Source organism: Choristoneura fumiferana, chromosome 19 (genome assembly GCF_025370935.1).
Source record: "Choristoneura fumiferana chromosome 19, NRCan_CFum_1, whole genome shotgun sequence".
NCBI lineage: Eukaryota > Metazoa > Arthropoda > Insecta > Lepidoptera > Tortricidae > Choristoneura > Choristoneura fumiferana.
The window spans coordinates 5019532-5043954 of NC_133490.1; the positions used below are offsets into that span (position 1 = coordinate 5019532).

Sequence of the window (24423 nt, forward strand, 5' to 3'; positions counted from 1 at the left end):
AAACTTTAACGACAAGTTAATTCTAACATAACACTCACCTTCGGCCTTGGGTTGCCAGTGAACGGCACAGTGATCTTGATCTCTTCTCCCGCAATGACGGTGATGTCTCTGAGGCTGAGGTCGCTAGTGATCTTGGGCGAGTTGGGCGGCGCGCAGGCGCGGATCGTGTCCGAGCTCTGCGAGTACGGGCCCTGGCCCGCCGCGTTTATAGCGGCAACCCTGAACTCGTACTCGTGGTTCTCGATCAAACCGGTCACTTTGTATGTGGTGTCAGGAATGTGTGCGTGGGAAGCTTTGGTCCATTTGTCTTCTGTGATTAGCCGTTTTTCTACTACGTAGCCTGTGATAGGTGAGCCGCCGTCGTGGCGAGGCTTGGTCCATGTGATGGTGATGGATGTTTCTGTCGTTTCCACTGGGCGTGGTACGCCGGGGGCTCCGGGCGGGTCGAATGGATGTCTCGCCTTGATAGGCTCCGTCGTTTGAGCGGGATCAGACTGTCCGTACTGGTTCTCAGCCATGACCCTAAACTCATAATCTCTACCGACTGACAAGTTCTTCACGCGGAAGAACGGAGTTGTCACGTAGCCGGAGACCTTCGTCCAGTTCTGCGTCCTAGCCTCGCGTTTTTCGACGACGTAGTTTGTGATTTCGCCACCACCGTTGTCTTTCGGCGGGTTCCAGTAAAGCGTGAGAGCTTCGCCCTCAAATTCATCCGCTCGGAGGTTCTCTGGCTTTCCAGGCCTGTCCAAAACGCGGACATTGATCGTGGCCGTATCGTATCCGGACGGATTACGCAGTTGCAGCCTGTATTGTCCACCGTCGGAGCGTTTGGCGTTCTTGACGACAAGTGACGCTGATTCTGGCGTGATCTTCTGGAATATTCTGGAATCTCCTTCGACGTCGAGCAGGTTGTCCTCCGCGAACCATGATGCTGTCGGTTGCGGGAAGCCGGTGTACGGGACGTGAATGGAGAAGTCTTCTCCAGCCCTGACGGTAATGTCTCTGACTCCACCGAGATCCATGCAAGGTTTGTTGGGTTGCTCGGCGATGGTGATGTCGCTGGTAGGCTTGCTCGGGTCGGAGCGGCCGACGTCATTGACTGCGATGACTCTGAACTGGTAATCAGCACCCTCCTTGAGTTTGGGAATGGTGTGCACCAAGCTCGGGATGGGAACATCATTGACGTCCTTCCAGTCTTTGTCGCCCTTGCCCTTCTGTTGGATGATGTAGCCCTTGATCTTGGCTCCACCATCGCTCTTGGGCGGCCTCCAGGACAGAGTAACGGAATCTTTGGTGACTCTGTCTGGTTTGGGCGCTTCAGGCGCGCTGGGCTTGAGCCTCTGGGTCTGGGCCGTGATGGGTTCGGTGGGCTTGCTGGGTTTACCGGGACCGGCCTCGTTGACGGCGATGACGCGGAACTCGTAGCGGTTGCCTTCGCGCAGGTCTGAGACCGTGTAGCAAGTGTTCGGCGTCGGGTAATTGGTGACCTTGACCCAGTCGCCGCCGCGCTCGCGCTTCTCGACGTAGTACCCAGTGATGGGCTTGCCGCCGCAGTTGGCCGGCGGGTCCCACTCGAGCGCGCAGCTGTTGGCGCTGTAACCGGTGATCCTTGGTGTTTCCGGCGCATCTGGCGGGTCGAACGGAGACTTGGCGACCGTAGGCTTGGACTCTAACGGGTCCGATACTCCGTACAGATTCTCAGCGCGCACTCTGAACACGTATTTCTTGCCTTCGGTGAGGTTCTTGACAGTGAACGAGCATTTCGGGCAGAAGCCGGCGACTGTTCGCCAGTCGTTAACGCCGTACTCTGCAACTTCGACGACGTAGCCAGTGATCTCGCTGCCTCCGTCGTCCGTAGGCGGCTGCCAAGTGAGACTGACAGCGTCGTGAGTGACCGGTGTCGGTATGAGAGGTCCTTTAGGAATGCCTGGCTTATCGACAACGATAACCTCGATGTCGGCGGAGTCTTTTCCGTGGGCATTGGAAGCTGAGATGGTGTATTTGCCGGCGTCGTCTCTGGTAGACTTTTCGATGCTGAGCTTGGTTTCGTCGTTCTTAGTTTCAGCAGACAGCCTGTGCGACGGGACGAGCGGTATCGATCCTTTGGTCCACGAAATGGTTGGCGTGGGAGCCCCTGTGATTGGAATGTTTATGTTGATGGGTTCGCCAGCGCGCACCTTAATCTTGCGGCCGATGAGATGATCTAACCACAACTTCGGCTTCTCCTTCATCGGCTTGGCGACCAGCATGTTGGACGGGTCGGACGGCTGGCCGGGCCCGGCGGCGTTAACCGCCGACACCCTGTACTCGTATTGATGACCTTCCTGGACCCTGTCGTCTTCGTATTCGTTGTTCCTCACTGGATCCTTGTTCAGTTTGATCCAGCGGCCAGTAGCCTTGTCGCGTCTCTCGACGTCGTACCCGATGATGTTGGACCCTCCATTGGAGATCGGGGACGACCATTTGACTTTGATGTGGTCTTTGTCGGCAGACACAAGCTCCGGCTTTCCTGGTTTGCCAGGAACCGTGTACTGGTTCTTAGCGACGACTGCTCTGTCTGTTGTGAGCGGTTCAGAGCGTCCTTGCAAGTTTTCGGCGAACACTCTGAATTCGTACTTAGTGCCCTCAGCCAACCTTGGTACGGTGGCGTGGTTGTACTTAGGGTTGATGTAAGTGACAGCTGGCACCCAACCGCCTCCATGGGTCAGGTCCCGTTTCTCAATGACGTAAGCTGTGAGTTCGCTGCCACCGTTGTCCTTGGGTGGTTTCCATGACAACGTAACGGATTGAGCCGTAATTTCTTCGTACTCGAACGGCGCTTCCGGCGGGCTCGGGACGTCCAAGACGATCAGCTCGAAGGATCCTTCATCGGAGCCGGAGTCGTTCTTCAGAGACAGGTGATATTTGCCAGCATCTGAGCGCTTGCAGTTGACCGTGTGTATGATCGTGTGGTGACCGACGGAAGTCACTGTCGTCCTTTCGTTGCTGAGCACCGGTTTCCCATTGCTAGTCCACGTGACTTCAGGTACTGGTTCTCCGATGAAGTCGACATCCAAATGGAAGATGAGACCGGCCTTGATTCTGATCTCCTTGAGCGGAGTGAGAATCTTAGGCGCGACGAACCTGTCCTTGGCGGTGATGATGTCCGAAGGTTCGGAGGGTTCCGACTGGCCCGCCTTGTTGACGGCGATGACTCTGAACTCGTAGTCTTGTCCCTCGGTCAAATCAGGGATCTTGGCCTTGTTGGTGTTCGAAGGCACATGAGCGGCGTTCACCCAGTACGGGCTGCCCTTCTCTTTCTTTTGTACGACGTAGCCGGTGATGGGCGATCCTCCGTCGGACTTGGGCGTGGTCCATTGCAAGTCGACGTGGTTCTTGCTCCAGTCGGTGGCTTCAGGTTTGCCAGGTGCCGTGGGTTCATCGAACTCGTTCTTAGCGGTTATAGCGCGGTCGAGCTCCAAAGGCTCTGATTGGCCGATGGCGTTGACGGCACTAACTCGGAACAGGTATTCCTTCATGTGTATGAGCCTGGTGACCTGGTGTGATAGGTACGTGCTCATACCGGCATCGGACCACGTGCCACGAGACAGGTCCATTTTTTCGATAACGTAGTGTAGAATCGGAGATCCACCATCATCCAAAGGCACCTTCCAGGACAGCGAGCACGATTCTTTTGTAATATCGGACACCACGAATGGCTTTTCTGGTCTCGCTGGTTTGTCCAGGACAGTGACTTGAGCAGTCGCAGAGCACACTCCCAAGTCGTTCTTGAGGGTCAGTTTGTAAACGCCTCCGTCCGCGCGGACGGAGAATGGAATGTCTAATATGACCCTGTTGTGCAGGACTTGTACGTCGATGTGTTCATTGGGGTGAACGACCTTGCCGTTGATCTGCCACTCGACGGTCGGCTTCGGCGCCGCCTCGATCGGAATCTCGTATTGGATCCTCTGTCCCGCTTTGACTGTTTTGTCGGCGAGCAGAGTTTTGTCGAAGTGTGGCGCGCAGAAGCGTGCTTTAGCGACTTGCGGCGTGGAGGCATCGCTGGGCTCTCCGTTGCCGGCCTTGTTGACGGCAATAACCCTGAACTCGTACTCTTCTCCCTCCGTGAGTCCTGGGACGGTGGCAGTGGTCTGGTTTCCGGGCACGGTAGCCGCGACTTCCCATGGTCCGTAGCGTTTCTTCGCCTCAATAATGTAGCCGGTGATAGGTGAGCCGCCATCCTTCTTGGGTGGCACCCATTCAATATCCATGTGATCTTTGTCCCAGTCTTTGACGACAGGGGTACCAGGTTTGTCTGGGGTACCGTAGGGATCCTTGGCTGTGATTGGTTCGTGGCCGGTCAACGGTTGCGACTCTCCTTGTTTGTTGACAGCGCGTACTCTGAAGTTGTAGTCGTGACCTTCGATCAGATGGTCGATACGCATGTTGCATCCCTGGACTTCTCCAGCAGGGATCCATCTCAAGTTTTCTTGATCCATTTTTTCTACTACGTAGTGAGAAATCTCGCTGCCGCCGTCGTCTTTGGGCGGGCGCCACCTCAGGGTGCAGCCTGACTTGGTGATGTCGTCGGCCCTTAGCGGTCCCTCGGGCGGTGTCGGGACGTCAAGGACGAGCACCTTAACTGTGGCAGTGTCGACGCCATTGATGTTCTTGGCTTTGAGAGTGTATGTGCCGCTGTCGGCGCGTTTCGCGTCCACCACTCTGAACTTGGTGGTGTGGGCGTCGTTGATGATTTTGATGCGGTCTGTGTTCATGACAAGGTTATCGCCATGATGCCATTCTTTGGTCGGTGTCGGTTCTCCGATGACCGGTACATCGAGCTCGTAGTTCTGTCCGGCTTTGACTTTGATGTCGAACATGAAGTTTCTGTCGATCTTCGGCGGCAAGTTCTTGGGCCTGGCGAGATGGGGCGCCGTGGCGTCGGACGGTTCGCCGTTTCCGGCCTTGTTGACGGCGCGGACGCGGAATTCGTACGTGTTGCCTTCGATCAGGTCCGGTACTTTGCCGGATGTCACGTCGCCCTCGATCTGTGGAGAACGAGACAGAGAAATAGTGATACTGCTAATTGTAACGTGGACAAAATTTACAATTGAAAGGGATCATCTATCAGTTTCTGTGAAAATCAGTGCACATCAAAAGCTTATTTATAATCATGCATGCCTATTATAATATAAAGCATTCTTTCTAGGGTTCCGTACCCAAAAATCCAAACAGAGCTCTATTGCTTTAAATGATTTGAAGGGGGCTCCCACATCACATAACTAAAAACGTAAGTAAAAAACTTGAGCTAACCCATCGCGTATTCTTTATAAGGGACCATTTTGACCCCTTTTCCGTTTTACGGGAATTTTTGTTACACCCATTATATGTATTAATAAATAACATTTTTTTCTTTGAAATTCCTCTTTTATTAAAAATAATTTCCTTTATTAAAACAACCCCACAATTCGTACATTTTGCTTAGAAGCAAGGGATTTACTGATACAGGATATTTATAAATAAGGCGGTTTAAACCATACTATACTTTGTCATACCTAAAAATTGGTACGGAACCCTCGATGCGCGAGCCCGACTCGCGCTTAGCTGGTTTGCTTCTAGTTTTCAAAACCCAATCACCTCAAAGCAAATAAATAATAAAAAAAGCATTCGTGATTTTCTATAAGAATTCATATTCTATCAAGTGTCTACCATAAATTTTGGTCCTCTCACATACCTGAGCACACTCCTCCCAGTCCGGCGAGAAGCGGTCCTTCTTCTCGACCACGTATCCTGTGATGGGGGCGCCGCCGTCGCTCTCGGGGCGGGTCCACTCCAGCTCCACCCAGTCGCGGTCGAAGTCCTTGACCTTGGGCGTGCCGGGCTTGCCGGCCAGGTCGAAGGGGTTCTTGGCTTCAGTGGAGTGCGGCGTGGTGAGAGGCTCGGATTTGCCTTGCCTGGGGAAAATAAATATAGGCAGTAGAGTACCCGCTCGCGGTTGTAAAGATTAGGTTTTGTCGATCAAGTAGTTCCTTCGCCACTCTAAGATTTGAACCTTTTGTCCAACCCTGATATTGAAAAAGGTTACCTGTATATAGTAACAAGGAATAAGGATGGATTAATTGAAATTCCTACGAGATAAAGTAATAAACGGGATTCTTTATATTCGATTCAGATCCTATCTCTGTAACTATTATTACTAAACCCTTCAAATAGTTAAATGAGGCGGATAACTAACGTCTTTTTAATCGAGTTTAGCTCGAGATTTTTCGGTCAAATTCGTAGCCTTTCATCTCAGAGCACATGCCAAGGTGCGCACGCGTGAGTTATGCGCTTTATTTCCCTGAACGAGTCACGCAAAATAAGTCGTCGAGTTGCAAAAAACATCCCGCCGCTACTATGTCCTAAAATCTTTAACTAGTCTAGATATGGCCCTCACCTGTTAACAGCGCGCACGCGGAACTTGTACTTGTGTCCGGGCGTGAGTCCGTCGACGGCCAAGCTGGTCTGCGGGCCGTCGGTCTCGCCGGCGGTGACCCAGCGGCCGGTGGCCTCGTCCATGCGCTCCACGACGTACTTGTCGATGGGCTGTCCGCCGTCGTCCGACGGGGGGTTCCACGACAGCTTGGCGCCGTGAGCGTGCACCTCCGACACCTAAGAGATAAAATGACAGGTTTTAAATCATCATCATCCACGTCCTCCATCATAGGACGTCCACTGATGGGCATAGGCCTCCCCCATTGTAGCCGGCTACGAATTGTAAATCTCATATTTTAATTCATCATCACGTCAGCCGAATTCATCCACAGCGGTGAGCTAAAAATGGCACAGAGTGAGTGCCGCAGGACGGATGGCGACGGCGGGGTAAGTCCAGACGGAAGTACAGGATGACCTGGATGGTATACTACCCTACTTACACAAAATCAACATCAACTCGCCCACCACGCCGGTAGATCATAATGCATGTATATGTCGAAATATCGAAAGGAATCGAAGATAGAAAACCGTATATAACTACTTAGTTATGTATTTTTATTCAAACACACACATTCTGAATTTCACAGAGCATTGATCGAAATTGACAAGTAAGCCTGGCGTATTCAGTCCAAAACCAAAATGGCTGATTTGAAGACTTAATTTTTTTTTTAACTATCACTCTATTTCATAACATAACACTAACTTCAATAACATCATCTACATAAAACCACCAGCCATTTCAAAGGTTTCCCTCCCAATAACAATACACGGAACCTCACAACTGCAAAAACTAACCTTAAGCGGTCCATTGGGCGGGCTAGGCGCGGCCAGGACTATAACCTCAACTTCAGCCACGTCCTTTCCGTTGCTGTTCTCAGCTGTGACCGTGTACCGGCCGCTGTCAGCCCTCGTGGCCGCCTTGCAGTTCAGCTTAGTGTTGTAGTCTGAATGCTGGACCTTCATATCACCCGATGATTTCACCTCTTTCTTGGCGAGGAACCATTTGGTTTCTGGCATCGGTTCACCGGATACCTGAGGATGGGGGTTCAGTTTAGGACGTGTGGAAGTTACACTTAGTTTAAGGACATATTTTAACCCTTTTCCAGGCTCCGCGTATTTAGATGTGCTACCACAAAATAAATCATAGTATTTTTTATTTATTTATTTATTTATTTTATACTTTCATTAATAGTAGTATTATTTGTTTATCTGTGATGATCATTATACTATATTTATACTTAGGAACGTCGAATATTTGTGTACATTTATGTGGTTGCTATATGCATTATGCCTGGAAAAGGGTTAAGTAGATAGCTTGCAGTGTTCGTACGTTGCATGTGTGTAAAAAACTTTCAGTGATAAGAATAATAAATAATTTGGTGCAAATATGTCAACAGCATGACAAGGAAAGCCCAAAGCTTTAACTATAAATTTAATTTTTAGCAATATTACTCTTTTACTGAACAGTTAAAAACTTGACCTTATTGTAGCGTAAAAGAGAAGAAACGTGCAAGCGTGGTCCATCTTAGTATCTTCGCTTACCATTGGGCGTTATTGTGGTCAAACGCAAGTCTCTTTCTGTATAAAAAAGAGGTTTGAAGCTCACCTTGACATCGAAGCCGAACTTCTGTCCGACCTTGATCTTGATATCGATCAGGTTGGTCCTGTCGATCTTGGGCGCCAGGTTCCTCGGCTTCGCCACGATGGGGTGCGTGCTGTCGCTGGGCTCGCCCGGCCCGGCCTTGTTCACCGCGCGGACCCTGACCCAGAAAGGTTAGGTTACAGAAATTTTATAAATACGGTGTTTTTTGTAATGCCGATTATTTTTTGTCTTAACTGTACATTTGGTTGAATGATCGCTTAGATTGAAATTGATAATACTTCGTAAAATATTTGACATAGTTTACATAAGTGTTTTTTCTTTTATTAGGTCGCTTAAGCACCAAAAACATTAAGGATAAGGTTAATTCTTTTTTTTAGTTTTTAAATTTTGTATGTAGTGCTTTATATATAGGAGATGGCGGCGTGCGACGATTGGGAAGAGGAGGCCCAGACAGTGTCCAACTGTCATCGGGTAAAAACCCGACTGCACTCCCCTTACTCACTGGAGCTTTGAAAGCCTATTGCTTGTAGACACCGTGTTTATGATAACTACACTCCATCGTATGAGCCTAAGGACTATTTTCCATTCTCACCTGAACTCATAGGTCTGTCCCTCGATCAGGTCCGGCACGGTGCAGTTGGTCTTATCAGCGGGCACTTCGAGCGCCTTCTCCCAGTTTCCGAACTTGTCCTTCTTCTCCACGATATAGCCCTCGATGGGCGCGCCGCCGTCTTCCCGCGGCGGTGTCCACTTCAGGTCCACGTGATCCTTGTCCCAGTCCGTGACAGTCGGTGTGCCAGGCGCGCCTAGAGGGAAACAACGATGTTAAACTGTTTGATATGACTTTACAGCGAACAAGTAGTAACATAAGACGTAGATGTTTCATTTTTGGTAAGCAATGGGGTGGCTGTAGAATGAGACGACTTTGGGTTACAATGAACACTCATTTAAACTAATATGACAAAGATATTTTTAATGAATGAATTGAAAAACAACTTAACCGATTTTAAAAGTCCTGTTAGTAGTTTGTGAGTAGCATAAGATACTTTGGGAGCCGTGGTGGCTGAGTAGTTTGACCTATTGCCTCTCAAGCAGAGGATCGTGGGTTCAAACCCCGGCTCACACCTATGAGTTTTTCGAAACATCTGAAATTTACCACGAGCTTTACGGTGAAGGAAAACATCGTGAGGAAACCTGCACAACAAACCTGCGACGCAATTCAACGGTGTGTGTGAAGTTCCCAATCCGCACTGGGCCTGCGTGGGAACTACTGCCCAAGCCCTCTCATTCCGGGAGGAGGCCTGTGCCCTGCAGTGGGACGTATATAGGCTGGGATGATGATGGATGATAAGATACTTTATATGCCAGAAAAAGCAGTTTCCGGGGAAAAGACAAAGTTGCGGACAGCAGCCAGATTTTGATACAGTTGACGACAAACTTTGTCTGCTGTCATTTATTTAATCGAGTGGCATATTTCGAACTGGCTTATAATAGAAAGTTACAGAATATAAAACCAACAAAAATGCTTTAGTACGAATAAAACGTTTATGGCTTACAAGTCAAAGTTTTTTTTTTTATTTAAATATATACTGACCAGGCTCGTCGAACGGATTCTTGGCGACGATGCTCTGCTCGGAGGTGAGCGGCTCGGACTCGCCCTCGCTGTTGACGGCGGCCACGCGGAAACGGTACTCCTTACCGGGAGTCAGCCCGGTCACGTCGCATTCTGGGGGAAAGGCATTGTTCGTTTAAGTTGTTTACTTCGTTGAGCTTCTTACCGGATTCTTCTACATATACAGAGTGATCAATTCAAATAGGTCAGTAGGGAGAAATCAGAAACTATTGGATTGATCATACTATACCTCGTTAAGTTTTTTACCGGATTTTTCTCAACGTTATAGCCTAAATTAAATAAAGATATTTGGACTTTGACTTTTAATGGAACGAACGCTTGCGCGATCTAGTTAAGAAATTAAATCGATGAACCAATTTTTTTTTAGGTTTTATAATTCCATAAATTTCGACATTAGATAACAATTTCTAGATCGCAAAAAAATATATATTCAGCGGCACAAAATTACCTATTTTTGCATACGTTTCAGGGCCAGATTTTTTGCCACTCAGTATATTTTATAAGTAAGACAAATGTCAAAAAATACAAATCGTCTCTTACAAGAGAAATTTGTAATTTTTAGAACCACTTAGTGATCTAAGTTTGTTAAATTTTTTGGCGACGGTACTCTATTAAATAAATCTATAAAACTAAAATAGTCAAAAACATTACGGTACACTATAAATATATATTTATATTATGGTCAGTACTTTTGTAATGCATTAACTTTACTGCCACACCTTCAGTGGATTTGAACCCTCTTTTATTCTTAGTTAGCAAAAACTTCCTTAGTATGTATGGCGTTCACTTTTTATTAGAAGCAAGCAGCGCCTCTAGCGGCAACAAACTGTTCTCAAAATAATTGATACCTGGGCCGTTTCTCAAAAGCCTACAAGAATTTCGTTTATTTTTTTGTTCTAATTATGATTAGACGATTAAAGATTTATCTTAGCGAGAGAGAGAAAGAGTAAAAGAGAGAGAGACGCCGGCAATACTCACTGGGCTCGTTGGAGCGAGCACACGGCACCCAGACCCCAGTCTCAGTGTCCAGTTTGTCCACTTGGTAATACTCGATGGGCGCGCCGCCATCGTCCTTGGGTCGCTTCCACTTGAGCGTGGCGCCCTCTTTGTGGACGTCCGAGATCTGATGTACGAAAAAATTGTGTATTTAAAAAAAAAGGTTTAAAATAGACAGCGCACACAGTTGATCAAATCTCCATGAACCAAAGATTCATCCTAATGGTGCATTTACTTGCCAAGCTTCGACAAGCTTTACAAGCACAAGCGCTTAAACGGAGGCGTTTAGATAGGCTTGCGTGAGCTTGCAAGAGCTTGCTTGATCTGGACCAGTGTCAATTTTTGAACACACATCAAAGGAAGCTTGCAGCAAGCGCTTGCCACGTGTTCACACGCTGGCTCGTGTTTAGTGTCGCTCACGAGCTCACGCCAAGATCCACGTCTGCCGTGCTTGCCTGTCCGGAATACATTCATACATACACGTTTGGTCTTGGTAAGCGTGTAAACGTAGCATAAAAATGTTTTTATTTTAAAAGGAGAATAGAGCACTGATCGTATCATGGTGGTGGTGTAGGTGGTAGGACCTTGTGCAAGGTCCGCCCGGATTGCTACCACCATCTTGCTCGCTAATCCTGCCATGAAGCAGCAGTGCTTGCACTGTTGTGTTTCGGCGTGGAGAGTAAGAGAGCCGGTGAAATTACTGGCACTTGAGGTATCCCATCTTAGGCCTCTAGGTTGGCAACGCATCTGCAATACCCCTGGTGTTCCAGATGTTTATGGGCGGTGGTGATCTCTTACCATCAGGAGACCCACTTGCTCGTTTGCCATCCAGTCGAATAAAAAAAAAACATTAATTGTGTTATGAGCTCATTGATAAACAACATTAATATCCTCCACTCTTATACTTTATCTTTAAATAATTAACTGAACTGGGGCTTGTAAAACTTTTCAAAACTTTTTTTTACCTGCAGCGGCCCCTCAGGCTTAGTGGGCTTGTCAGTGACCAGCACGTTGATGGTGACGGTATCCTTGCCGCTGGAGTTCATGGCGGTGACGGTGTACTCGCCGGAGTCGTCGCGGCGCACGGGACGGATCACCAGCTTGGTGAAGTAGTCCGGGCTGTCGATGGTGACTGCCTTGGACGGGCGGAGCGGCATGTTCTGGGACCTGGTCCAGGAAAAAGATATTGGTAGAGGTAGAGGGAGTATGGACATTTTAAATTATTAATTAGACAGAGGTCCGTCATGGTTTATGAGGTCATTTGCCACGATGACCATAGAAAATCCGTACTAAATTTTTTTTTCTAGAAAGAACGTTACTGGAGAACACAAATTGCAGAAAGGGATATAATATAATAGGACACAAAAAAATAATTTTAAGTCTGCTGGAAAGAAAAGTAGAAGGAAGACGAGACAGAGGAAGGCCACGATTGACTTATTTTGACGCGGTGAAGGAGAATATGGGTGACGTGTCGTATCAGGAAGTCAAACAGCTGGCCAAAGACCATAAGGAGTGGCGGGTTACCTCCATTCAACAGCTGGCGCCGGTTCGCCGGTGATAGCAGCCTCCAGTTTCAACGTAGCACCAGCAGATATGGTCACGTCGCGCAGATGGCGACGGTCAATCTTAGGCGCGAGGAAGCGAGGCTTGGCGATGAAGTTCTTGCTCGCGTCGGAGGGCTTGCTCTGACCGGCCTTGTTGAGGGCGATCACGCGGAACTGGTATTCGTTGCCTTCGATTAAGCTGTTGAGAAAACTTTCAGTCAATGTCCACATAGTGTAGCAAAATTCGAAATGGGAGAAAGATAGATGAGTTAGAATTTACAAAATCAACCCAATCGCAGCAGAAGTTATGTGCTTTCCTCGAAGAAATATATAAGTAATGCAAAAATTAAGCAAGTAAAATTGTCTGGACTACACACTAGATTTTTTTTTATTAAAACTACGCCGCAACTTTATTATGGCACGGCATCATTCAATATTATTTTTGAGAACACTAATAAACCTAATGCGGCATTTACACTCTCGCCTCGTGCCTCGCCTCGCGCCTCGTCTCGTATTTCGGCCCGCGGCTCGCGTGATCGATGCTAAATGAGCTTCCTGTTTACACTCTCGTGGCGAGTTCAGTTGTCTTTGAGATTAAAACCTGCGCAGCACAAGGTTCAAACTTCAAAGAAACGAGAGCGCGAATGTGAACACCAAGCTCGCATTCGTCGCGAGGTCCTTTGGCTCGTGCCCAAAAACCTTCGTCTCGTGACTCGTACGCGAGTGTAAATGCGGCATAAGGGTTCAAAAGTTAATACTAGTAAGTCTACCAAGTAAATAAGTTCACATAAGGCCACTTTTGCCAATTACCCTCAACCAACCCGACAGCTTAACCAGCACTCACCCATTAACAGTAGCCGATGGCGTGGGCGTGTGCGTCTCCACAGCCTTCTCCCAGAGCGGACTGTACTTGTCCTTCTTCTCCACGATGTAGCCGATAACGGGCGAGCCGCCGTCGGACAGCGGCGCCTCCCACTTGAGGTCCACGTGCGTGGCCGACCAGTCGTCCGGCACGGGCGCCGACGGCGCGTCCGGCACCGCTGTTAACAAAAACAATATATTTATACTTTTATAAATAACTGTTCTCTGCCTTTTCCCAACTCACGATTCTTCATGTTTCATTTGCCAAACTGTTCCATTTCCCAATTCATGAGTATCGCTGAAACTATATTTTTTCAGAACTTTCATAAAAAACCCGAACCTAACCTACTGTGTCCTATAAACGCATAAGAAAATAAATGTGTAAAAGATACTCACTGAAGGGATCCTTGGCGATGATGGAGCCAAAGGTCTCAAGTGGCTCGGACTCGCCCTCCTTGTTGATCGCCTTCACACGGAACTTGTACTCGTGGCCCGGAATCAAACCATCAACCTGAGATAGTAAACATTATCCGTAACATTAGCAATTACACCGAAAAGCTGGCATTGCTATACAGCGAGGAAATGCTGCCAGCATCTTTGGGTCCATGCCGCGGGGGGATACTTTTTCAAATTTCTTTTAATTATAGTTTAGTTATTAGTTTGTTTAACTTTTATTAATATTTTTAAATTAGTCTAATTTTAATGTAGTTGTTACATGTAATGAGATGCGCTCAATGGAGCGCGATACCTCATTTTGTCTTGACCTTTAAGACTGTTCTATGTGACCGTATCTCACAATATCTCACCTCCATTTCGGGCACGTTGCCCAGGGTCTTGCCGACAGGCAGCCAGCTGCCGGTCTCCGGGTCGTACTTCTCGACGAGGTAAGCCTCGATGGGCTCGCCGCCGTCGTCCTTGGGACGCTTCCACTTCAGTGAACAGCCGTCCTTGTGGATGTCTGACACTTCCAGAGGACCCTCTGGCTTCTCGGGTTTAGCTGAAGTCAAAAATTAGAATTATTAGAATTACAATTCTTCAGTTCTAACACTGAAAACGCCAGCACGTGTGCTATAATCTCGCTAGTCACTCAATCCATCTACATATTTAAATATCGATCAGATAAAAAGATTACAAATAAAATGATTAAAGCTTTTTTTATTCAAACCATTTCGGAGCCTTCCAAATTCGGCTCGAGCTTCTAATTCAGATTGTTAGACGTATTCCGTTTTAACTCTTTTGAAACATGCCTCCCAAATGCCACCAAATAGTGGTGCTAGTGACCAGAGGTCTTACGCATCTAACCTAACCTGACATTGCCAAACGCAGTCGGAATCACAATCGCTTTCACCACTTCTTTCTATCAAACAGTATAGAATGAGGGTAGAAAGAGAAAGTAAATGCGATCGCAAGCGCTAGCCAATACGGCCATAGGAATCATCTCAACCGAAGCAGAATTGCTTTGCCACACCATACTGGTTTCCAAAATGTAATTAATTTATCTCTTCCCAGTTAATACTCACATGTGACAATAATCTCGAATTCGGCGGTGTCTTGTCCATACTTGTTGACGGCCTGGATCTTGTAAGTGCCGGTGTCCTTGCGTCTTGGGCTCGAGTGCTGGTACTTGGTCAAGTAAGGCACGTCGACCACTGCGGAATGCAAGATTTTTTGAATTACGTAAACCTCATGAATGAAAAAAAAAATGTAATGGTGGAATTTTGGAACAAAGCTACAGAACTACATATATTTATCGGAGTTGTTCAGATATTGGCATATAAAACTGAAAGAGCACTGTCGGGTACGAACCATCTCGTTATGGAACCATAAAAAATCGTACAACATCTTTTAGCAACAAGGTCCCTAATAAAATAATAGGATCAAACTTCATTTTCGAAATTGGTATACGGCATATCATCAATAAGTGCCGTGAAAACGTTGCAACCGTCAAGTCACGATCCAAATCCCATCTATTGACTGAAACCGCTTAGGCGTAAGTCACGCCGAGGTACGGCGGTTTTGTTCAAACAAATCCTGAAAACTTACTGAACAAAACTGAACAAGTATTTGAAGTGAGACTCACGTTTAAGTCCATTGCCGCTTGCAACACTCTTGCCGTTCTGCGTCCAGGTGACGTCGGGCGCGGGCTCGCCGCTCACTTTGACGTCGAGCGCGATCGGCTCGCCCTCGCGCACCTTGATCGTGCGCAGGTTGCGACGGTCGATCTTTGGCGCCACTGTGCACGAAAAAAAGGGTTGTGTTTATGTAAAATAAACAATACACTGTAAAAGGAACGTGTAAGACAATTTTCTTCTTTTACTTCTTTTTTAAGAAAAAAATCTGACTGATCTGACTGAATTTGACTGTCAACTTTCAGTAATGGAGTGGCACAAGAAGATGCAAATTTTCAGTTATCTAATATGCGAGCGAGTGGGTCAGTCAATCAGTTCGGATTTGATTTCTTATTTAGACAGTCAAAAACATGTGTTACAGGTTTGTCTGGACATACAGATATATTTTACACATCAGCAAAATTTTGTGCATAAATCATATTGCGATGTTTTAAGTCTCATTACAAGCTTTTGACTACCATTATTTAAAGCAAATAGCCCGCAAAGGTCTGTTTTACAAGCTGATACTCACAGCGTCTCGGCTTGCAGACGACAGACTTGCTGGCGTCGCTGGGCTCGCCGGGGCCGGCCTCGTTGACCGCCTTGACGCGGAACTCGTACTCCGTGCCCTCGTCCAGATTGGGGACGGTGGCTTTCTCGTTGTCGTTCGGTCCCACCTGACGACCGACGGGTAAAAATTAGTCATTAAGTAACTATTAGTAGACCCCGCTATCAAGTGGCTACCTGACATTAGTGATGACCCCGAGCCATTTATTAATGTGGATAAACTTCGATTTGTTTTACATTTTTTATTGGTTTACCTTCCTGCTTTACATATAGTGGTTCCTGCCCCACATACATAGCTGCAACGTCAGTCTCCTAGACTATTGCAATATGTTAAACATGTGAGTAAGATACAATAGTTGCCGGCCACAAATTGCAGTGAAAATATGGCCCCCGTCTACGAGCCGCTTTAGGTAGCCAACAAACTGCCCGCTTGATAACGGGGTATACGAATTAGTTACAGGGAATATTGGAAAAACGGCGCCCTGGAAGGCGGAAGAAATCATGGCTGCGGAATATTAGGGGGTGGATCGGGATCAACAGTGCAGAGCAACTGTTCCGGATGGCCCAGGACAGGGAGAAACTTTCAAAGCTAATGGCCAACCTCCAGTAATGAAGTGGCACTTTAAAAAGATCTAGACCAACACATTGGCAGTACAAAGAATACTTGAACAAGGAACATACATACATATCAGTTGCTACCAACTGCCTGCCTGATAATTTAAATAATCTACTAGCTTTATCTTGCATATTCACCTAGGAAAGACAAAATGAGAATTCCGAAGAAATCAAGAAATATTTGACTAGATCAATTGGATTCAAGTGCCCCATGATTTACTTATTTATTTGATTCAATGTCCTCACCTCACAAGCCTTGACCCACTTGGGCGAGCCGACCTCCCTCTTCTCGATGATGTAGCCGGTGATGGGCGCGCCGCCATCTTTGATCGGCTTCTCCCACTTGAGGTCCACGTGATCGCGATCCCAGTCGACCACCTCCGGGGTGCCGGGCTTGCCGGGCTCGTCTGGACAAACAGGTAAAGGTCAACCATTGTTATACTTAATATTTGTGAAATTCAGGGCCCTTTAGGCAGGGCATAGTGAATATCACACGTGCAATCACATAAATGTACACAAATATTCAACCTTGCCAAATTTACAATATGGTACAAAATAAATTGAAGTCGCTAAAAACGAATCATGTTTTTAAATTAATCCCTCATAAGTGAACAATATAAAACCTTGATTAATTCAGTGGTAACATATCTAAATAAGCAGGTGCCTGGAAAAGGGTTGAGTTCCTGTTATTTAAACTGACATACGTATACCTGTGATGCCATCTCTGCTTAATTGAACAAATAAAGAGAGACAGAGTCGCAAATATTTGTCAATTGAGATAATATATCAGTTCTAAGTTTGTACAAAAGTTGAATTTTGCTTTTGAAATGTGCTGCCGTAACTACGTGAAAGAATATACTTTTCAATCCAAGTCTCTAACACCAGCAGTTCAGGCTGTATCAGTCAGTCCTTCACGGCATTATTTACAAGTCTTTACCTGTAAAACATCCACTCACCGAACGGATTCTTCGCAATGATGGAGTGATCCGCCTCCAGCGGTTCAGAGACTCCCTCATTATTAACCGCAGACACCCTGAACTTGTACTCGTGTCCGGGCACCAAGTTTTCGATCTCGGCCTTGGGATCCTTGGTCTTGAGGGCCGGGAGCCAACGACCCGTCTCGGTGTCGAGCTTCTCTACTAGATAGTGGTCGATGGGCGCGCCGCCGTCGTCTAGCGGCGGGTTCCACTTGAGCGTGCAGCCTTCTTTGTGGACGTCTGAGATCTGAGAGTCATTTTGTACAATTATTATTAAAAAACATATTACCTACACTTTCAGACAGCCAGTTGCAAGTTGGACCGCTATATTTAATCTTAGACCGTGCAAGTGGCCCTTGATCAATGCCTCTTTTTGTCATAGGGGAAGAAAGAGATGGTGAATGCTATTTTTCAAATGTGTTTTAGTTACAGTATAGTAGGGTAAATCGTCAATTACTAGCCACCTTTCAATAACTGGCTATCTTATACTAAAATGAAATATATTTCTAGGTGATCAGAATTCATTATTGACACCTTACCTTATACTAAACATGAACCCTGTTTATAGGTACCTAGAATAAATTTTTAGAGGTGATTATTGTGAAGCTGGGTACTGACCAACGTTACGAGGTGAAATGTACATTCGCATCGAGCATGTTACGCATTGAGCATGTTCGCTGTGTTCTCAAAATCTGCGTAATGTTGCTCGTCAAAACTTGTGCTCCATATTCGCCAGTCACTCTCAGTAAAGATGGCTGACTTGTTACAACGTACTGACTGAACCGCGTAACAGTCAAAGGATTCGCCAAAAAACCGACAGCCAGGTGGAGCACTCAAAGCGAGCAACGAGCGGCTCGTTGCTCGCTGGTTTCCCCGTAACACTAAGTACTGACTGCACGAATGCTCGCTGTGCAACATGTTAACATTACACCTCGTAACGTTGGTCAGTACCCACCTTAAGGTAATTTATTGTAAGGTGGCCAGTAATTGACGATTTACCCTATTTATTTACGTAACATTGTTTAGTTTACCTTGAGCGGTCCCTCAGGCTTGGCCGGCACATCCAGCACGTTGATCTGTATGGTGGCCTCGTCCCTGCCGCTGCTGTTCTCAGCCTTCAGCACGTAGGTGCCGCTGTGCTTGCGCGCGGCAACCATCACCGACAACTTCGTCTTGTAGTCTTCAGCGTCGACCGTCAAGTCGTCGCGGGTCGACAGCCGCTCCTTGTTGTGGAACCTGCGGAGAAACTTATTTGTGCAACAAGAGGGCAGACAAGTTTGTTTCTGCGAGTGTTGATTTTGGAAACCGAATAAGCGAAGGATTCTATAATAGAAACAAGATAGTAGCGAGCGGCTCTAGGTTAGAATCCTGAGCGCATCGAGGGATTCAAACAGACGAGATGCAAAAAAAAACTTTGGTTTCATGTGATACAAAAAGAGCGCGGAGAGTTTCTCGAAGCTTGTAAGTTTGATAATTATAATGTTTTGTCTCTGAAACTATAAAAGGAAATAAAACAATACGTTAATATTATTGAATCCACATCCTTTGAGAAATGGGACCCGAGTAGTGCCTAATCGAGATAGTGTTTTCTTCCCTGGTTAAACAACACACTTACCAGGTCTTGGTCGGTGGCGGTTCACCGCTGACCTTGACGTCCAGACGGATATTCTGTCCGGCCTTCAGTGTGATGTCGCGCATGTTAGCGCGGTCGATCTTCGGCGGTGCTGCAATCAGAATAAGGTTCGTTATTTACTTATTTAGCTATCTCATAGTAATAACCATAAACAATCGTCTGATGCTGCAAGGCTTATTACCCTATACATAGACAATTAAGGGGCTACCGAGTTTTTAACGCTAATCAATATTGATATAGGGGAAGGTGGGTGAAGGAGGATAACGGCGAAAACGGCGGCTCAAGATAGGTTAGAACGAGCGCGTTTTTAGGTATTTTCCTCGTAATACAAAAACAAATACATATTTCAAAAATGTACGTGTATACATACGCGATAGATAACATCTAGTTTTCTTATCAATTAACTAAAAGTTAAATAATAGGCTAAAAGCTCGGCACGCCCTTAAGCGTGCGTAGAATGAGTAGTTCTAAGAGCTTTTCAACCACTATCAGTTTCCTGTCGCAAATATTGAAGAAATGAAGCCAGTAAGCAAGAAATTTTAATCATTTGTAACTGTGCCGCATGCACACAACATCGTTTTATAAAATCCTTCCATTCTACCTGACTCATTTGTACAGTACAAGCGACAGTGAACTGATAGCAGTTGAAACGCTAGTAGAACTACCCGAATATCAATATTGTTTACCGAAGCGATCCTTGGCGAGCAGGTTCTCTGAGGCGGCTGACGGTTTCCCGGGGCCGGCCTTGTTCACAGCCTTCACCCGGAACTGGTACGTCTTGCCTTCGATCAGGTCCGGCACGCGGGCCTCCGTCTTGTTGCCGGGTACCTGCACAATGACGTCACGTTAAAGCATCAATATAACCACTACAGGTCAACGATGGTGCATATGTTCTTATTTCTAAGACTGTCATTTGATTGGTTGTCTATATTCTGTTTGGAAAAAGGAACAGACAACAGTTTTAAATTTTAACTAGTACTTGCATAAAATGAAAAATTTCTGAAACAGAATTTAACATGATGTAAGACGGACGGGATAAAATCTTTAAATCCATCAAATACAAAATACAAAATTCTTAATTTCATAAAGTATACGTAAATTTACAATATAGGGGATGAAGCCTCCCGGTAAGCAAACAATGCCTGTATAGGGAAACTCCGCTCTTCAATACAGACCACGATGTAATTTTCGCGAATTCTCACAGGATTTTTTTTTTAAACCCAGAACTTCGATTTAATTGGTGGATCTATTGATTTACGCATGCGAAGTTGCAATAGAGATACATTTGAACAAAAAATAAAATTACTAGACGTACCTCAGCAGCCTTGACCCACTTGCCGGTGTCGCGGTCTTTCTTCTCCACGATGTAGCCGGTGATGGGCGCGCCGCCGTCGTTGGCGGGCTTCTCCCACTTGAGATCAGCGTGGTCCTTGCTCCAGTCCTTGAACTCAGGCTTGCCGGGAGCGTCGGGCTCGCCTGGTGTTAAAAAAAAAGTTGTACAAAAATACAACAGAGCACAGAAGTAATAACATTGTATTGTGTTGTAACTCTTTATTCATAGAGCTTACCCTTCGAGCTCACCTTGAAAAAGAATCATGGTTTTCTCAACTACTAAGACTTTTTTTTATCATTATTTAGTACGAGTAATGAGCTCAACACGTCAACAAAGTCAAACCGAGTTTAGCGACAAAATCATCATTTGCTTAAAAGTTAACTCACAAGTTAAGAGACTCACCATAAGGATTCTTAGCCGTGGTAGCGGTGTCGGTGACTAGCGGCTCGCTCTCGCCCTCGGGGTTGACAGCCTTCACTCGGAACAAGTAATCCTTGCCCTCGTTTAAGCCTGCGATGACAAAGACAGTGTTAAGAATAAAGTCAAGAAGTTTGTCGCAAATCAAAGTAGCCAAGTACAGTCAAGGGCATAAATATATGTATGCCAATATCTATACACCTTTATGCCACTAACCACAAGGTCGATGTATACATAATATTTGATGCATGGCTGTACAGATATTTTTGCCCTTGACTGTATGTACATGATAGTGAAAGTTTCTCGACAAACGAAATATCATGATTGGTTTTTTGGAGTCTTTTTGTATTTTTTATTTCAACTCCAAATTTGTTACTTTTACGGGTATCCCGTGAAACCATATCGAAAATACAAACTGAGACATGGATGCACAGAAAAACCAGAAAAAGAGACCAGCGCTGGGAATCGAACCCAGGTCCTCAGCAATCCGTGCGCGTTTCGTGTGCGTTTCGAAACGAAATATCGCTAGATGTTTAGTTTAGTTTATTTATTCATTTAATACATCATTTATCATCACATTATAATTTACATCAACGTCAATTATAAGAATTTATACGGGCGTTACTTAGTATCTTGACATTCGTTTGACGTTTCAGTCTTGCTTGCGGTTGGCTCATTTAGTTTATTTATTTATTCAACCAATCACAAACGTGAATCAAGTATTAAAGTTGTCAAACGGACTTCACGATAGGCCCAACGAGCCTGCAGGGCTACTACGAAACTCGAAACTCGAAGTTCGTGTCGTGCGGTCCCTCTGACACTTATACTACTTAGAGAGCGAGAGGGACCACACTACACGAACTTCGAGTTTCGTAGTAGCCCTGCTGACACACAAACCCTCATTGGTATCATACTCGTACTAATATTATAAACATAAAAGTTAGGAAAGGTATCGTAGCTAGAGCAGATGGTGCAAATGTGAAAAGTTCGACTTACCTGTAACATCAGCCTCTGGAGTCTTGGTGGTGCACACCGGCACCCAGCGACCAGAGTCCGTGTCCATCCTCTCAACCACGTAGCTCTCCACGGGCTCCCCGCCGTCGTCCTCCGGCGGCTCCCACTTCAGCTTGCAGCCGTCTGCCTTCACGTCTGATACCTGAGAAGGCAAGAGTTAGGATTTAAAGAGACTCTGGTTGTTCAATATGGCTCTAGTGGCGGGTGGGTGCCGCATGAAACGTGCATCATTTGTAAAGACTTCTGCAATATTAAATACCAAAAAAGTTGCAGTACGTTACTTCTTCGGATAGACTTAAGACTACTAAAAATTAAATGCAAGTTCGTAAGTATATTCAAAAGTTATCGAACAAATCTGAGTTTGAATTATTTGCTTCTGTTTCAAGCAACATCTACATAAATACGTATGTTTGGGGCTAGATCAAAAAATATGAATTCAAACGGCAGCTTATTTCATCTTTCATCAAAATTAAATCATATTTGATATTAGATGAAGTTATAAACTATTAAAAAAACTTCAATACAAACCTTCAAAGGTCCTTTAGGCTTGGCAGGCTTGCTTACAACCGCCACCTCGATCTCCACGGTATCAGTGCCGGAGTCATTCTTCGCAGTAACCACATACTTTCCACTATCCGCTCGAGTTACTTTCTGGAGCGCGAACGACGTGTGGTAATCCTTGTTCTCAATCTTGAGGCGCTCCTCAGGCTTGAGGGCGGATCCGTTGAGGGTCCAAGTGATGGCTGGCTCGGGTTCGCCCTTGACGTCGGCCTCGAACTTGAGAGCCTCGCCGACCTTGATCTTGCGCTTTTGAAGGTTCTTACGGTCGATTTTGGGCGCCACTGTAGATAAGAAAAGTTGAAATATAAATTAAAATTGATATAATGGAAAATAACTTCGAAAAGGTTTATTCTGTAAGTAGGCAGCAAATGGCATTTTTACATGTCACTTTTTTATATAATCAGCGCTTTCGGGAAGGACCATAATTGCTAAGAAGAATGCGCCGCAAGAAAATTAGCAGAAAGTTCAAAAATAATTCTTATATCTTCTGAGGCCCATCATACAAAGAATAAAAAAGGTCCATAATTCCCTTGAGCTTGTTGTGAACATTCTATTGCACATTTGGCTGCACGAGGATAAAGTTAGTCGCCTGACTATCACATCAAAACTATGACATCTCACGGACATCTATGACTTTATCGCAAGCTCTCCGTGCAACATAGCTTATAATAAAGAAACCCATAGTTTACTCACGGAATCGCGGCTTGGCGATGACGGACTTGCTCGGGTCGGAGGGTTCTCCCGGCCCGGCCTTGTTGACGGCCATCACACGGAACTCGTACTCGTGGCCTTCTTCCACGTCCGTGACGCGCCCGGTCGGCCGGTCGCCGCTCGTGCGCAGGCAGTCTTGCCACGACCTGGACAACAAGTCACTTTAGAGAAGCGACGAAGACGACATTCAAAAATCACTAAGTAGTTGTGATAATTGTGTTTTTTAAAGACGTATTTGAATTTTACTGATAATGAATAAATAGATAAACATAGTTTTTAGAACAGGGTAACTTTACAGTTACATTAGATACATTGGGAGCGGCCTGTACGGTACTGTATACTGTAGAGGCTACAAATATAGATAGCTGGAGATCTGGAATAACAGATATGCTACTTTGTAGCCCGCTATTCCCACTCATTCATTCTCGAAATCCCAACCGCTATGTTTAGAGTTATGAAATATAACAGAGTAGTATTTTAATGAAAACCACGATGTAACTGAGAATTCTCATGGTAATTTACAAAAAAATCCGAATCCAATTCAACTCCTAGATGTAATGATTTACGCGTTCGAAGCAGCGTGTAAACTATAGGTATAACACAAAACTTGTCTCTTTCTTAAAGCTTTGACCATGGTCTCGCAGGGACAGGACTCTTTCGTATCGCTCCATGCCTCACCTGCCACCCTTCTCTCTCTTCTGCACGATGTAGCCAGTGATGGGCGCGCCGCCATCTTCCTTGGGCGGCGACCACTCCAGCTCCACGAAGTCCTTGTCCCAGTTCCTGGGCTCCGGACGGCCAGGCTTGCCGGGCTCGTCTGGAAAAAAAAATAGCATAAGCCCACGTCTTGTACAGTCAGCAGCAGAAGTGGATGAGCGGTTACTATGCTCAAAATGATATACACAATACTCTACTGCCAGTGCCTGGTAATAAGGGAGTGTTTGGATTATTTGACTATTATTTGACCGGATGGCCAAGTGATTAGAGAAACTGACTACGAAGCTTGAGGTCCCGGGTTCGATTCCCGGCCGCGCCACATATATGAATAATACGAATGTTTGTTCTCAGATCTTGGATGCTTAAGAGTCCCCATACAAACGTAGTTTCGTTCTAATTTACAAGCAGCACTACAGATCAAAACGCAACTTTGCAACTATAATGCTGTTACGATGCTTATAATTAGGTTTGGTTGAAATAAAATGTAACGGAAAAAAACTCATACAAAACACAAAATTAATGTGATTTTATTTTGTCACATTGAATATGAACGAAAACTAGTTATAAGCATCAAAATAGCTGCTCCCATTATAGTCGCAAAGTTCTATTTTGTTTCAGTGTGTTTTTTGCAAATTAGAACGAAACTACTTTTGTATGAAAATGCGATCAGCGGCGAGCGT

General features: G+C 45.8%; 1 protein-coding gene across 11 annotated transcripts in view; it reads right to left on the reverse strand.

Moving 5' to 3' along the window:
• The window catches only part of bt (projectin protein bent), a 123495-nt gene that overhangs the window by 28205 nt on the left and 70867 nt on the right, over nt 1-24423 (reverse strand). For all 11 annotated transcript variants that reach the window (XM_074102716.1, XM_074102713.1, XM_074102712.1 and 8 more), the window contains 27 exons: nt 23705-23843; nt 23009-23172; nt 22283-22596; nt 21737-21896; nt 20726-20833; nt 20306-20466; nt 19677-19818; nt 18973-19081; nt 18389-18593; nt 17337-17604; nt 16627-16787; nt 15731-15875; nt 15171-15323; nt 14611-14739; nt 13897-14087; nt 13487-13601; nt 13074-13269; nt 12210-12428; nt 11651-11852; nt 10668-10812; nt 9651-9782; nt 8649-8862; nt 8060-8213; nt 7249-7485; nt 6416-6630; nt 5714-5933; nt 39-5027 (listed from right to left, as the gene is read on the reverse strand). In XM_074102716.1, coding sequence (XP_073958817.1) covers nt 39-5027; nt 5714-5933; nt 6416-6630; nt 7249-7485; nt 8060-8213; nt 8649-8862; nt 9651-9782; nt 10668-10812; nt 11651-11852; nt 12210-12428; nt 13074-13269; nt 13487-13601; nt 13897-14087; nt 14611-14739; nt 15171-15323; nt 15731-15875; nt 16627-16787; nt 17337-17604; nt 18389-18593; nt 18973-19081; nt 19677-19818; nt 20306-20466; nt 20726-20833; nt 21737-21896; nt 22283-22596; nt 23009-23172; nt 23705-23843 — 9587 coding nt within the window. The remainder of the gene's footprint in view (nt 1-38; nt 5028-5713; nt 5934-6415; nt 6631-7248; nt 7486-8059; nt 8214-8648; nt 8863-9650; nt 9783-10667; nt 10813-11650; nt 11853-12209; nt 12429-13073; nt 13270-13486; nt 13602-13896; nt 14088-14610; nt 14740-15170; nt 15324-15730; nt 15876-16626; nt 16788-17336; nt 17605-18388; nt 18594-18972; nt 19082-19676; nt 19819-20305; nt 20467-20725; nt 20834-21736; nt 21897-22282; nt 22597-23008; nt 23173-23704; nt 23844-24423) is intronic.